We start from the raw sequence: 16,254 nt of genomic DNA, 5'->3' as shown, positions 1-16,254 counted from the left end.
AAGAATAAGCAGAAGTCATAGATACGTGATTGACATAACCGGACTGAATCCGCTCTCTATGAGGGAGTTGGAGGGGGTGTTAATTCTGAAAAATTAGAAAAATGAGGTATTTTTAACTTACGAACGGGTGATCGGATTTTGATGAAATTTAATATTTAGAAGGATACCGTGTCTAAGAGCTTTTATTCTAAATCTCGACCGGATCCAGTGTCATTGGGGGAGTCGGGGGGGGGGGGGGACCGGAAACCTTGGGAAACGCTTACAGTGGAGAGATCAGGATGAAACTTGGTGGGAAGAATATGCAAAAGTCCTAGATACGTGATTGACATAAACGGACTGAATCTGCTCTCTTTAGGGGAGTAGGAGGGGGTGTTAATTCGCAAAAATTAGAAAAACTGAGGTATTTTTAACATAAGAACGGGTGACCGTTCGTGTGGTATTTTTAAATTTTATATTTAGAAGGAACTCATGTCTCAGAGCTCTTATTTTAAATCCCAAACAGATCTGGTGACACTGGAGGGGAGTTGGAGGGGGAAACCGGAAATCTTGGAAAACACTTAGAGTGAAGAGATCTGGATGAAACTTAGCGGGTAGAATAAGCAAATGTCGTAGATACGTCATTGACGTCGCCGGACTGGATCCACTCTCTCTGGGGAGTTAGGGGGGAATCCAGTGCTTTTGCGAGTTCGGGGCTTCTGGACGTGCTAGGACAATAAAATTGGTAGGCGTGTCAGGGACCTGCAAAAATCGACTTGACAAAGTCGTTTTCTTCGACTCGACTATCTGGGGGGGGGGGCTGAAGGGAGAGGAAAAATTCAGAAAAAATGATGTATTTTTAACTTACGAGTGGGTGATCGGATCTTAATGAATTTTAATATTTAGAAGAACCTCGTGTCTCAGAGCTTTTATTTTAAGTCCCGAACGGCATTAAGCCTCTGATTTTCCTTTTAAATTAATCTATTGATTCTTAGAATTTTGCTATTTTTCATGCCATATGAGCTCTTGGCTCTTCCAACCTCGTCACAAGTGCCATATGAGCTCTTATCTCTTGTTTTTTATTTGGGTTTACTGTTTTGATTTTTTTTTACCTGTTATCTTATTCCACGCTGATAATAATAATTTATTCCTCACGCCTCTCAATACAAAATTTCCACATAACTGACACCTTGTGTCAATAGCTTTTCAATTCCTTCAATTTCGGTTTTTGTTTCATTTTGATATCCAAGTTATGTCTTTTTATTCTCTCTTTTTTGTCTAAAGCGTTCCCATTTTGCTTAGAAAATGTGAACTGTATTTTTAGGGACTTTCTCTAGCATCATTGAACAAGGGAACCAATTGTCTTCTCAAAATATCTGTTTTTGTTGCATCCAGTATTTTTATTGGCCTTGTAAAACCCCATTTTGGTTTTTCTCCTCTTCTTTTTCAAATATTGCTAAATTCAAGCGTGTTCCTGTTTTTTCAAGCGATAGGGGGGCAAATTATTCCCTTTTATAGGATACTGAGGAATATCAAAACAGGTTTCTCGTTTCTTTTCTCTGGCTTGCTATACAACAATGGTTAAATATAAAAATAAAGTAGCGCCCAAAATGTAATGATTTATATATTTGTTTCTGTCAGTTGTTTGGTTTTCTTTTTTTTTATTCCTTCCTGTTGCCCTTTGTGATTCATGATACCCAAAGTGTTCTTATTTTATAAGCAACAAACATTGTGCTTGATGTAATTTATATCAATAAATAAATAAAATTAGCAGCTATAGTGGCGTAATTAAACAAACAAAAAAAAAGCTACATCCAATGGCAACAATCCAAAAATTTAAGTAGTAATTGTTACTTCAAGGCCAACACATTTAGATATTGGAAACTTTCATCACAAGAGACTAGCGAAACAAGATCAAGCAATGAATCAACTTTCAAGTTGTTTCCACTGTCTGTTTTTTTTTAAATTATTAAAATCAGCTTCTAAACGGTTCCAATGAGGTTCAATCAAATAAAACCACATACTTTACCCAAAAATCAACTACCTTTCAATAGTATTTAAGTATGATTGTCCATCATGTCCACCAACTGCATAAAGAAGATCACTCAGCACCGCCACACCGACGCCACACCGCCGTTTCGCCATTGGAGCAACTAATTTCCAGTCACCGGTCAATGGGTCAAATCGTTCCACACTGGCAATAGCATCACCGCTGCACCATCCACCAACTAAAAAAAAACACCTTGTTTTAATTTCTTTTTCCGAGTCAGTTGACATGAAAACACATTTCCATATAGGCGACCTTACTGCAAAGACTGCAGTGATTCATCGAAGATTTATGAGGCTGTCTACAGAAACGAAATAATAATTTTTGAGGCTAAGGAGCAAACCTGGCATCCTATCGAAAAGAGGAGGGAGGTTACGCTAACTATTATCGACCATTAATCAAAACCTAGGGAGAAATGCGATATGGGCAAACCTTCAAACCTATCCCTACTGCAGCGCGTCAAACCTTAGAAGTACATGTACCAGCTATTACACAACAACTTCTATTCTGAAACATTTTTTGGGGAAAAGGTACGCACATACAAACATACAAAATTTTCATGTATATTGAGCAAACACTAACAGGAGGCAGAAAACACGTTTATCAGGAAAGATAGACGACACACAACCTTAAAGGGGCGTCGTTTGCCAAACAGAGTCGCCAGTACCTTGAAAGTTAACCTATTTAACTCGTGACCACAGTAAAAACAGGCCTATCAATTAATTGTGCTTGCAACTCGTTAGAACTGGAGAATTAGACTAAAAAAAAAAAAAACACAACAATTGTGTACACCAGGACCTTATCCAGGGTTTTTGTTCGGAGGGGGGGGAGTACAAAACACTTTAAAGAGCGCATCAAAAAAAAATTATATGCATTTTGTTATGCTTTTACGTCCTTGGATACACCGTTGGTCACTATCCTACTCTGTCCTAAATGCTCATCAGAGATTACAATTGATATAAGAGTTGCAACTTCATTACATAGTTACCCTTTGGCAATTATTCATCTTGGGCTTGGTTGATTTTAATAACTAATTTAAGACGTATTTCTTTCCAAATAAAAACGTAGTAAATATACAAAAATCAAGATAATGAAGATTAGGGATATAGTGGTAAAATAAACGTGGAGATACTTATAAATATCCATGTAGTAGATATGCTTGTATGTCTGTGTCTACATATTAATATGTAGCAAATATGTTGTGCAAATCTTTGCATAGAATTAAGCACATCACTGATTGAAACAAACAAATTATAACACAAGCATATACAAAACGGGCAAACAAAGAGAAGACTTTAATCATAAAAAATAAGTAAAGGGATAAAGCAAAAGAAGATCTTTTAAAAATTTTGCTTAAAAACGTTAATACTCTTTGAAAACTTGAGGTCTGACGATTCAAGTGAAGGTTGGTGGGTGTTTTTACTATCCTCAAATTTTTGTGGTTTCCATGAATATCCCCGAATTCTCCCGAAGTGAACCTTAATAAAACTAGCAATATGTATTTCGTAATAAAGTTTGTATATTTTCGAATATTAATTCCTTTAGGACTTCAGAGAGCCAAATTTTTTTTCAGGTAAATGTGAGGAAAGCCCAGAAAATTTGGGGATAGTAGAAACAATGGCTCCAGACATTAAGAACGTATTTCAGAAGATATTACAGTGCACCGTCATAGGCAGCGCAATAGTGCTGCCTAAGTAAAGAACGATGTTGCCCCAATGTAATATTATATATATATATATACAATTTTTTAGACCAGGGCAGTTCGTATCGAAGGATTTCTCATAGAAACTTCAAAAAAGGCTAATTCAATTGGAATTTGACAGGGCTAGTTAATTGATAGGGAAAAGTCGAAAGTAATTGGAGGGCTTCCAACGTCCCTCCCATGCTCATCATTTCCCCAAAGACATCCAATTAAAATTTTGAGATACCCATTTCGTTCAATGTAGCTTAGAAGACCGGAAATAATGTCTTTGAGGATGATAACCCCATGAAAGCTCTCTTTTATAAATAGCGTGGTTGTATAAGCTTTGGTGGTGGCTCATTGAATTGGTAATCAGAAGCTATAATGCCTTTCTTAAGAGTCAAAGTGATCGGAGGGAAGCTACCCTTTTGGGAGTTAAAACCAGCCCCCAAAAGCATGGGGGCAAGGGTTGTAGGTTATAAAACGAGGGCATTTAAGGCTTTTATGGAAGGAGTGGTTATGTAAACTTTGATGGAGGCTCATTTGGTAAAAATTGGAAGTTCTAGTTCCCTTTTAAGAGTCAGAAGTAATGGAGGGCAGCTAGCCACCCCCCCCCCGACTACCTCTGTTTTCACCAAACAAATCTGATTGAAATTGTGACAGCGGTCTTGTTCAAAACAGTCTAAAGAACATATAACAATGCCTGGGGGTATATAAGGTTGATGGCCGTATAAACTTCAGATGTGGCCCATTTGATTTGAAATTGGAAGTTATAGCACCCTTTTAAACAGTCAAAAGTGATTTGAGAGCAACCGCCCCCCCTCTCCGCCACGCCAATCATTTCCCAAAACCACTTCAATCAAAACTTGGAGATTTCTATTTTGTTCATTGTAGTTGAGGAGTCTAGAAAATATGTCAACCCCACAGTGAGAAAGGCAACCCCACAGAGTTCTCAGGACCTGGGGGCATATAAGGTTTTTATAGAAAGAGGGGTCTTATATGCTTTGGAAGAGACCCAATGGATTGGTAATCAGAAGTTCAAGTGCCCTTTAAAAGTAAAAGTGATCAGAGGGCAGCTACTCCCCCCCCCCACACGTCGTGTTTTCCCGAAATGCATCCACTAGGATTTTTGAGACAATCATTTTATATATAACGAGGCTTTTGGGGTTGATACAAACCACCAGGGCCTGGGGGCAAGGACTATGAGTTATGCACCGGAGGCATTTAAGTTTTTATTGAAGGGATGGTTGTTTAACTTTAGAGGCGACTCATTTGGTTTAAAGTCCGAATATCTAGTTCCCTTTTAAGAGTCAAAGGTGATGGAGGGTAACTAGACCCCCCCCCACAAACCCCTCTTTTCACCGAACACATCTGACTGAAATTGTGAGATAGCGATTTTGTTCAAAACGGTCCAGACAACACAAGACAGTGCATCTAGGGTAGACACAATCCCCCCAGCGCCCCGGGGACAGGGCTGTAAATCAAGTCCTGGGGAATGTAAGGCTTTTACGGCATGGGGGGTCGTATAAACTTCTGACAGAGCTCATTTGATTTGAAATTGGAAATTAAGTGCCCTTTTTAAGAGCCCAAGTGATTTGAGAGCAACCAGCCCCCCCTTCCACGCCAATCATTTCCCCAAACAACTCCAATAAAGACTTGGAGGTAACAAATTTGTTCATCGTAGTTGAAGGGTCCGGAAATTATGTCTGTAAGAATGATAGAAAGATTTTTATAGAAAGAGGGATCGCGTAAATTCCGGAAGGGGGCTCATTGAACTGGAGATAAGATGATCTAGTGCCCTTTTCACGAGTCAAAGTGATTAAAGTGCAGCTACATCCCCCCCTTACACGAACACACGTTGTGATTTCCCGAGTATAATCCAATAACGTTGCATCACCATAGAAATTGTGAGAGTCCTTTTAATCAAAATAGTCCAAAAATCATATAACAAGGCTCTTGGGGTTGATAAAGACCACCAGAGCCTGGGGACAAGGGTTGTAAGTTATGCCTCTGGGGTACTTAATGCTCTTATGGAAGGGATGGTTGTACAAACTTTAGAGGTGGCTCATTTGGTTGAAATTGGATGTTCTAGTTCCCTTTTACGATTCAAAAGAGATGGAGGTGAACTAGCCCCCCCCCCCCCCCAACTACCCCTCTTTTCACTAAACGCATCTGATCGAAATTGTGAGATTGCCATTTTGTTTAAAATAGTCCAAAGAACACAACGACAATGCCTCCAGGTTCGGCACAATCCCCCAGACCTCTGGGGAGAGGGCCTTTAAGTTTTGTTCTGGAAGTTATAGTGCCCTTTTTAAGAGTCAAAGTGATTTGAAAGCAACCACCTTATCGAACGGCTTATCGTATCAAGAGGAAACGTCAGGTGCATTATGAGTGGGATGTTCAGTTGACAAAAAGGCAAAATGTATCAGCTACTACTGCTATTAATACTGCCGCTATTAATAATAATACACTTATACTGCTATTACTGTCCCTACTACTACCACTACAACTATGATACTAGAGCAAGTAAGGCTACACGTACGAAGGTGAAAGTTTGACAGAATATTGAGGGGAAATTTGAACTAAATAAAAAAAATACTATGTGCATGCAGATTACCAAAAGGGCGTATCTCAAGAATTGATTTGGTTATTAAGCTGAATCTTTCAGAGAATACTTGAAGGGGAAGATCAATTGACAAAAATGTAACATATGCTTGTCAATACTAACACTAATATGACTGCTACTTTTCCTTATGATACTACTGCTACTAATCGACTTAAGAACGGATTTGGGTATCAAGTTGGAACTCTCAGAGAACACTTAAAGGAGAAGATCAATTGACCAAAAGGCAATAAGTGCATACTACTACTAATACTTCTGCTACTGCAACATTTACTAGTCCTATTGCTACTATTACTATTGCTCCAACTAGTACTTCTATCGCTAAGGTTATCAAAAGGACATCCCAACAATGTAATAGCTATGGCTAATTGCATTAAGTTGAGTAGTATTACTACTGCTGTGAGTACTACTGCAACTATACCTAGCGGTATGAGGGTGAAATTTTCAGAGAATATTTCAGAAAATTTCTGTTGTACGGATGACAACCTGCCATCCGTATGCAGGTTGTTAAAGGGGAATATCAGCAATATCTTAGGAACAGTTTCGTATGTGAAATTAAGACTTACAAGGCTTGTTGTGGGACACGTTGAACAAATCAAAAGACAATATTTGCATCATAATACTGCTGCTTCTACTCCTACAAGTACTACCTAATGCTACTATTAATACTACTGCTACTACTACTACTGCTACTAAAACTACTACTACTATTAACTCTACTCCTACTATTACTACTATAACTACTGGTGCTACTAATACTAATAGTAAATCTAAGGGTATTAAGGCAAAAATTTTGGCAATATTGTAACTTTACTGAAATAAATCGAAACACACTATGCCCCAATAGTCTGTCAAGAGGACGTATCAGTGATGCTTCAGCACCAGTGGATGGTATTACGTCGAAAATTTCATCGTGTCTTGAAGGGGATGTTGAATACCAAACAAATGTGCTATTTGCATATTGCTACTATAACTATTGCTACTATACAAGCTAAAGGTATTAAGATGAAGCTTCCAAGGAATATTTAGGCGGATGCTGAACTAAATCAAAACGAACTATGATCATGTAGATTATCAAAAGGGTGACAAATCAATATCACAATAACGGCTTACATTCTTAAGTAGGACCTTTCAGGGTAAGTTGTGACGGATTGTAAACTAGTCAAAAGACACTAAGAGCATGAAGTTGAACCGTTCAGGGGGAGTTTCAATTAAACGAGTAAAATACACACATGTCAAGTATTAAAAGGGCATACAAGCAATATCATAGGCAGCGATGCTCTATCATAGCTAGTAATATCATTGATATTTTGAAGTAGCTAATTTGATTGGAAACTCAAGTATCACTTTCAAGAATTAAAAGTGATTGGAGGGTAATCAGCTCTCCTCTTTAGCTCGTAATTTTCATAAATAATCAAAATTTAAGATAGCCATTTTGTTCAGTGTAGCTGAACGGTCTTGTAACTTTATCTCTAGGGCTATCAGGAACGTCAACCCCTTACAATTATGCAATTTACCCAATATGTTCAAAAACTAAATGCTGCCTTAAGATTAAATCAAAATGCACTATGTGTATGCTGGTTGTCAATAAGACATCTCAGCAATATCCCAAGAACGACTGGGGGTATCATGTTCAAACTTTCGGGGCTACTGCTATTAATACTTCTGCTCTTAAAATTTAACTAAAGCAAAAGTGTAAGTGTATCCAAGCTGTCAAAGAGCAAAGATGGAAATTTTTGCGAATGGTATTAAGTTTTATAGCAACTAGAGGAGGTATAAACTAAATTAAACACTACTATTTGTGTCCAGATTTTTATAACAGAGAATGTTGTTAAAAATTGTTGAAAATTTTTTTCAACAAAGAAAATCAGAAAAGATTTAAACTATTATTTTCTTTTTCCTGAAAAAGACATAGCGAAAATAATTGCTATGTCAATATGAAACAAACAGAAATTAAATAAAAAAAACCTATCACGAAATAAGTTTTTCAAAAAAAAGTAAAGAGCTCCATTAAACCAAAAATGAACGAAAATAGAATCAAATAATCTACCAAGTGTAAAACTACCACAAATCAGCATCGATAAACAAATAAAACCAAAAACGAACAGAATTAAAAATAAACAACCGAGTCAATCTCAAAACGAGTAGAAATTAACATGATTAGGGCTTTCATTTTTAAAACTTTAATAAATCAAATGTTATTAACATTTTAACGAATAAATATAGAGACATGGACATTAAACTGACAATGCACATTCATTTGTATTTTTTTCAGTAAAGTACAAATTATGTTTCGTTTTCGGTTTCATTTATTAATTGATGCGGATTTGTGATAGTTCTATGCTTGGTAGATTATTTCATCTTATTTTTGCTAATTTTTGGTTTAATGGGTTAATTTTTGGTTTAAATAAATAATCTAATAGTTATATTCATTTTGTAATTTTTTAAATTTTGTTTTAATTAAAACAAAGTAGAGCCTGTAGTTAATAAATGAAAGGAATTAATAAATTATTAATTAACTAATAAAATAAAACAAATAAAAAATAATTAAATAATAATAATTAAAAAAGAAAATATTAATTAATTAATTGAAAATAGTTTTATTAATAAATGAGTTTTGTTAAGATTTGGCCTGATAATTTTTGGGAAGCAGGAAGGGGGTTGTTGCTGATCAAGATTTTGCCCCGGGCGAAAGAGGGGCCAGAACCTCACTGGTTTCATGCAAGCTTTAATGTTTAACATGCCGATGGCATGTTCATAGTTTTTACCCTCGATTTGTTGACATTTCGATTATTTTGAAAGCTCTATTGCGTCAGGAGCTGAGTTTCGCTGCGCTAGCCGGTTTTAACTACCCCTGTGGATTCTATAATGTCTTTAGTCCAAGTTGGATCACGTCAGTCCAAGTTCTTAGACATCATTTTACGAGTTCAAGGAGCTTTGCAGTGGTTTTCAAAATATTTCTGGATAAAAATATTATACTATATATTAATATATATATCCTAGTTATATATATATATATATATATATATATATATATATATATATATATATATATATATATATATATATATATATATATATATATATATATATATATATATATATATATATATATATATATATATATATATATATATATAGTTGGTTATATATACATATATATATATATATATATATATATATATATATATATATATATATATATATATATATATATATATATATATATATATATATATATATATATATAATATATATATATATATATATATATATATATATATATATATATATATATATATATATAGTTGGTTATATATATATATATATATATATATATATATATATATATATATATATGTAGTATATATATATATTAGTTATACTATATATATAATATTAGTTAATAATTAACTAATGAAATCAAGAATATAAGACGGATAATTTTTATCACGAGTCTGAAAATGCTCTCTATGCATAACTTGTCCCATTTTTCCCATAATTTTAATTTTGTTTGATTTTGTGTTGTTGTGTTTTTCGTACGTATTTTATTTAGTTAGGTTATTAAGCCCCTTTACTACCAATACTTTGTTTCGTTTGTTGAAGTATTTCATTTTTCTTTTGTAATGTCATTTATGTATTTTATATACTCATTTTAAATAAGCAAATAAGCATCTTATCCTGTGGGCCGGCCTTTTTTTTTAATTAATTTCATTCCATTTTCATGAAGACATTAACAAAATTTTACTACCTCACTTATAAGTGGTAGATAACTATGGACCCTTAGTGATTTTCAAAACGAAGTCTTAAGCTCCTTTTTACAATGTCTTTTGAGCTAAATATTAAATGTACAGCAGTGTCATATGCTCTAGAAATCAAAACATATATTATAATTCAAGCAAAGATAAGAAACTTACATTTAAAAATATAAAAGTTTTAAGAAAATTTAGTTTTTCTTGTTATTTGGCTGATAATAAATGTAGCTGTTCCAATTTTTCTATTGTTTTGAAAGAAATGGAATGAAAGCAAATGAAATGAAATTGAAAATCTGAATGAAGTGAAATGGAACAAAAACAGAAGTAGTGACAAGACAAGAAAAACAAACAGTATTACATAGTTTTATTTTAGATAAAACTTTACCGTATAATTTTGGCATAAAACAGCCCCCGCTCCCAAAACAGGGTCCTTTTCATTAAAATTGTATAAAGCTTATGTTATGCAAAAAAAACCTTTCAATTTTTGGGTTTCAAAATTTTTAACATTATTTTTCATTCATGAAGCCGAATTTAAGAAAGGACATTGCACTTCGGTAGCTGGATTTCATGTAGCCCCGTAAATATTTTATTTGCGAAAACAAGATCCAAATCTGTTTCATAGCATAGTTGAATGAGGTAGGCGCTCTTAAGAGCCAAGATTATTATGGTAAGAGCCTGCGTCATATTACTATACACATTTCTAGCACCAAGAATGATCTTGACAATATTAAACTCACTTAAACATAACCAAAATCAGTTTAATGCTATTCTCCTTTTTTAAAAATACACCTCCTATCAATAATTACCTTCGCATACCAAATTTAAATACGGTTAAACTGCTTGGCGTGCTGTTGGACAATGGAAGTCCCACACTTCTCAAATATTTAAATCTGGTAACTTTCTCCACAAATCTTTCTTCCTTCTTAAACAGTTTTCCATATCAATCCAAAACCTTAAAATATTTTATTGCTCTTAAATAAGATCCTGTATTGAATATAAGGCCCTGTCTGGTACCCTGGATTGACCAAAGACCATTGTTTTAAAATTGAAAGTATTCCAAAAAGAGCAATAAAAATTATACTAGGGACGTCCTATACAAACATACAATGAAGGTTTGGCTAGACTTGAACTTGCTACATTAGAATCATGACGTCAGATCCTTACCAAAAACTTTGGTCACAAGCGCCTTAGTTCTGACTATGATCAACGTTTTCTTCCCCCCTTTAAAGAAAATCCCCAATTCGTCCTAATACAAGACTTAATGTTCGTAGAGCTCCAAATACACAACTTGACCTGTGTCCCCAAATGTTGACCATGAGGTACAAAAACAATTTTGTCCCCTATTTTGTTTCCCATCTTAATATATTAATGTTAATATAATTTAATCTTAATATAATTAATATGTTTATCACCTAGCATCTGCTTTATCATTGCAATTGTTCTGACGTGCTTATGCTAGTTTTTATGCTAATTTAGCCAATAAATCATATTCTATTCTATTCTGAAAAGAAGAATCACGTAAAAGCAAATAACTTTCCCACTTCATCCTGATCCCACTTCCCCATTACACTTGCTGGTTGAAGGGCAATGAAATGGAGATCAATGCCACTGATTTGGAGGATAAAGCCAGGTATAACATTCTCACCCCGTTCCTGAGGCTTATGACATTATCTTCAACTCTTAATCATAATTAATAGATCTGGTCCTGAGCCTTGTTTCCTTTATTGGAATTATTTTTTTGTTCTGAGCAGTTACATTTCTCTTTAATAGCTGAATTTCAAGACACCTGAAGAAAAAAAAAATCTTTTTGAGTGCAAATCCTCGGTCCGTCTTTGCTACAAATCAGTGTTGAAAGGTGGAGGGGCCACTTTGAGCACCTCTAGCCAGGACTCTTAAGGTGAAGAACTGCGTCACATCACTATGTTCATTTCTAGCACCAAAAAGGATCACACAAGAGGATACATCTTTCCCAACTTTTTCCTGATTACAAACTCTAGGTCATTATCCCTTACCAGCCTTACCATAGGGCTGGTAAGGCATTAGCCTTACCAGCAACCAGTTCTTAACCTTACCAGCGAAAAGCAGTTCTCCTCTTCTTATTGGTTTCCTGGGTCGTGTCCTTGGTCCTTGCATAAGAGGTCTTTCTTGGGGCAGTAGTAGATAATTTTTTGCTTCATCAACTAAATCTCGACATACATCATCTGCTTTAATTAGTGGATCTGTGCTCACTGTGTTGACAAGAAATTTGGGTGTTAACAATGGCAGTCTCACGTGTTGAAGAATCTGTAACAGGAACAGATTTGAAAGATTTATCGTTAATAAAAAAAAAACGCAATTTAGAATGAATTCTGATACCAATCTCGAGATTTTGTGGGGAGAGGGAGAGCAAATCTCACCTCCAAACATACCTAGAAACATGGCAAACATGTAAGGCCATATCCGGGAGGCACCGAGTTTCACACACCCCCCTCTAAAGTTTGTATTTGACTCGTAAAAACATAGCAATAAAGCATATAAACGATTTTTTATGTGTTTTTTAAAGGTAGTTACTGTAAACCCGCCCCCCCACCCCAAACAAAAATTCTGGACACGCCCTTGTAAACATGCCATTAAAAATGCTTGGTGTCGCCATCATTTGATCATAATTTTCAGAAAGATACAATAATGTTCGGTTTTGACATTATATCTTATATCAACCGAAATCTGTTCACGGACTGATATCACGCGGATTTTTAGTGCTTTGGTATTATACCATTATGATACTAGGATCTCTTTTTAAAATGGCGCAGTCCATAGAGTAAAAACTCCCCCCCCCCAAAAAAAAGCTTGATAGACTAATTTTTTGATGGCCAAAAGTCTAAGGGATATCTACCAAGGTGACATGAAGTAGAAGCGTACAATGATAAGACTCGAGATGCTTCCAATGAATAAAAACCACCAATCATATACTGCAAGTGCAGTTTAAGGCTAGGACTTGGGAAGCACAGGATGGTTGGCCCCCAACCCCCCATTGCACTTCCTGGCTTAAGGGCCAAGAAACGGAGATCAGCACTGCCGGTAGGGACTGTAAAGTCTAACGTCGTATAATTTTTACCTTTACTTGGGAAGAGGGAAGTGAATTCCACAAGGAAAGTGAAAGTCAAGGCGTCACAAAAAGAACATGTAGTAAGAGAGGGAAACAAGGGGGAAAAGAAGCAAAAAGAATTAGAATATAATGGTAAATATAATATTAAAAAATAATGGTAAATATAACATATAACGAATAACTGTAAAATCTAAAAACCTTACAATATTAGTTAAAATAGTAGGCTAGAGATGAAAATGATAGCTTTGGGGGATAACTTGCTAGGACTTGGCAACCATTAGTGCTGTCTCTTGTGGTACTAATGTACCACTGTATGTGTTGCATCTTGACTTATTGACACGTAATGCTTGACATTGTTTGCTAGTGTAAACAATTTCATAAATAAAACCTTTTCTTATTTTATAGGTGTATTTTTTTTTATGGCAAAAGATAAAAGCGTTTCTGATAATTTTAATTATACCATCAAGTTAAGTGTATATGCTCGACGGTAAAACTAGACCCCTTCTTGGGCAAATATGATAGCCTAAATTTTACCTATTATTGCGACAGAAGTAGACAACCTTCTCCTGGTGTTCAATTGACTGGTAAGCATAAACCAAGACCTATTATTAACAATCTCAGTCACCAACCACACATTGGCTTTACTACCCAGCGTCTGACCTTGAGGCAAAGTATTTTTAGATTACACTGCTGAGGTTGTAAGGATTAAAGCCAGTAATTTCTGCCAAAATAATGCCCAGGGGATCAATCCTCCACGGCAAATGAAGCACAATTGCAGATAAAAAAAATGCATCTGAGGCAGGAGAAAGAAGTTATCTAGCTAGTACCACTTCTTGTGATCAAGTGCCTCTTGCCACTGATGGCTGGTGGATGATTCTCCACTCGTTTCTTAGGAACGAATGTGGCCTGCCAAAACTGGTCTGAACCTGACGGGCGGGGTAGTCGGTATGAGAAAAAAACAACCCTGGAATTCAAATTCTACCGAGAAAGTCTTCTCTATAAAGGGAAGAAAATAAATAGTCAAACAGTATCAAAAAACACTAAGCCCAGGGAAGAGGGGATCAAATTCTTGCCAGCTTATAAAAGTATATAACAATTGTTTCAATTCAATCCTAATCATTCTGTACCTGAGGTAAGCAGATTCACCATCCAGTAATATTGTATTTAATCCAGCCATTATAATCATGCCATCCGTTTCATTATATGGAGTCTAGTGACATTTTACGTGAATGCTTCAAGAAGTGTTTGATGGTGTTTCATTTTATGAATTCACAGGTAAGTGCAATACTTTGGATTTTACTGTGCACATGATGTACCTGCGCTAGTGTTAGCTATTTTGGTTAATAAAGCAACTTATTTATCTATTTAAATCATTATTGTTGTATTTATGGCCTGGTAAAGTCATCAAAAATCAAACAGCAGGAACTGCGATAATTCGAACATGTCAAAAGTATGGCCCTAGACCACTTCCCGAAAATCACGTACAACTGTACGTGATTGAAAATCACGTACGTACGTGATTGAAAATCACGTTTTCTGATTGAAAGTTTTCAATCAGAGGATTGAAAACTTTGACCGACAGTGCATTGAATAACTATCCAGAGCGGCACAAGAGAATTCGTCGCTTCGCGCCCTCTCAAAAGGAATGGCTCCAAGACATCCCGCGAGGATGAACGCGACTAAAGTGCTTGTTTTAAACAGTACATGCTATTTATTATCTATTTCCACGCAAATTGCAATTACTAAAACATATTTACTGTGCAGAATGGATTATCATTCTACATTGCTGACTTGTCTGAGGCCAACCTGAACCCTATTGAGTTTTCAATTATTTTTCGTATATAATTTCTACCACGCTGCTTTTCCATTTACGAGATTTTAAGAAAGTTTAAGAGAGAAAAACGAATTTAATTTAAACCCGTTGATTAAATCCCTTCTTGATTTCAATTGAACCCGTTTTTCTCTCTTAAACTTTCTCAAATTCTCAAATATTTTTCAGCCTGTAATAATACAATAACTTATCTGAAGCCAGCCTATCTCAATAAAGTCTTAGACATTTCTTACCTGGGGTAAGCAGATACGCCTTTCAGTAACATTGTATTTAATCCATCCCATTGCTGCATTAAAAACTTGCTCTTCAGATCGAACGTTCAATTCGTCGGAGGAAATTATGTCTATGAGTTGATTAGGAGGTAAAAGCAGAAATTCTTCACTTTCAACAACCTAGAAAAGATGCAAGTTCGATTTGATACAAGTATTGCACCTGTCTATCAGTGGCGTAGACTATAAATATTAAAAAAAAACCATAAAAACTAGTACCCATAAAATATTCAATGCAGATACCAAGACCCCATATTCGGACTTCTTCTGAGACTAACTGGCAACTACGATCCTGTCGACCATAGTGGCAATCACTTAAAACTTTAAGGGGGTGGAGGATCGTTAATAAATTCGAGGATGGCAGAGGAGTTTAATATGTCATGACAGTGCGTTTATAAGTTCCACTTTCTGGGATAGAACCACGAACCTTTTCCCCAGGTATAGGACTGATAGTCTAAACCAGCGGTTCCCAACCAATTTTGGACCATGTCCCATATAGGCATTTCTATAATCCTGATGCACCCCCCTTGTGATATTTAAATTTTGCTATTCAAATTTTAATTGTATTCACCTGAAGGAAGCTTAAAAGGTCATTAACTTGATATCTTTTTTTGGATTGTCTTCTACGCATATTTTATACTAACGAAAAATATTGTCTGAATGCAACACATTTTGTACGAAGTATAACTTCATTACAATACTATCATGCACCTTTTTTCCTCTTTAAATGGATAATATGAAAAAAACTTCGTTTTCTTAAAGAGTTAAAGAGGCTGCGTCCCAAAGTCGAACCTTAAATCGTACAGGAATTAGAAGAGGCAGTTGGGGGGCTGCCGCCCCCCAAACCCCCAGCTTTTAAAGACTCTTTTGTACAGGTTTTTTGTTTTTTTGCTAACCCCCCGCTCTTGGCTTGGGAAAGGCCCTCTTTTAATTAACAAAACATTGAAATGAATGAATAATGGAATAACTTCGAAAAATGTTAAACAC

At 35.5% G+C, this 16,254-nt stretch overlaps 1 protein-coding gene across 1 annotated transcript in view; it reads right to left on the bottom strand.

The window, feature by feature from the left end:
* The window catches only part of LOC136037000 (kelch-like protein diablo), a 47,621-nt gene that overhangs the window by 11,591 nt on the left and 19,776 nt on the right, over positions 1-16,254 (bottom strand). The window contains exons 4-6 of the mRNA XM_065719403.1: positions 15,232-15,390; positions 12,155-12,365; positions 2,021-2,204 (exon numbers count right to left, since the gene is read on the bottom strand). Coding sequence (XP_065575475.1) covers positions 2,021-2,204; positions 12,155-12,365; positions 15,232-15,390 — 554 coding nt within the window. The remainder of the gene's footprint in view (positions 1-2,020; positions 2,205-12,154; positions 12,366-15,231; positions 15,391-16,254) is intronic.

This window comes from Artemia franciscana, chromosome 16 (genome assembly GCF_032884065.1).
Source record: "Artemia franciscana chromosome 16, ASM3288406v1, whole genome shotgun sequence".
NCBI classification, from domain to species: domain Eukaryota; kingdom Metazoa; phylum Arthropoda; class Branchiopoda; order Anostraca; family Artemiidae; genus Artemia; species Artemia franciscana.
The sequence above is the reverse complement of the archived record's forward strand: the minus strand, read 5'-3'. Positions and strand labels throughout refer to the sequence as shown.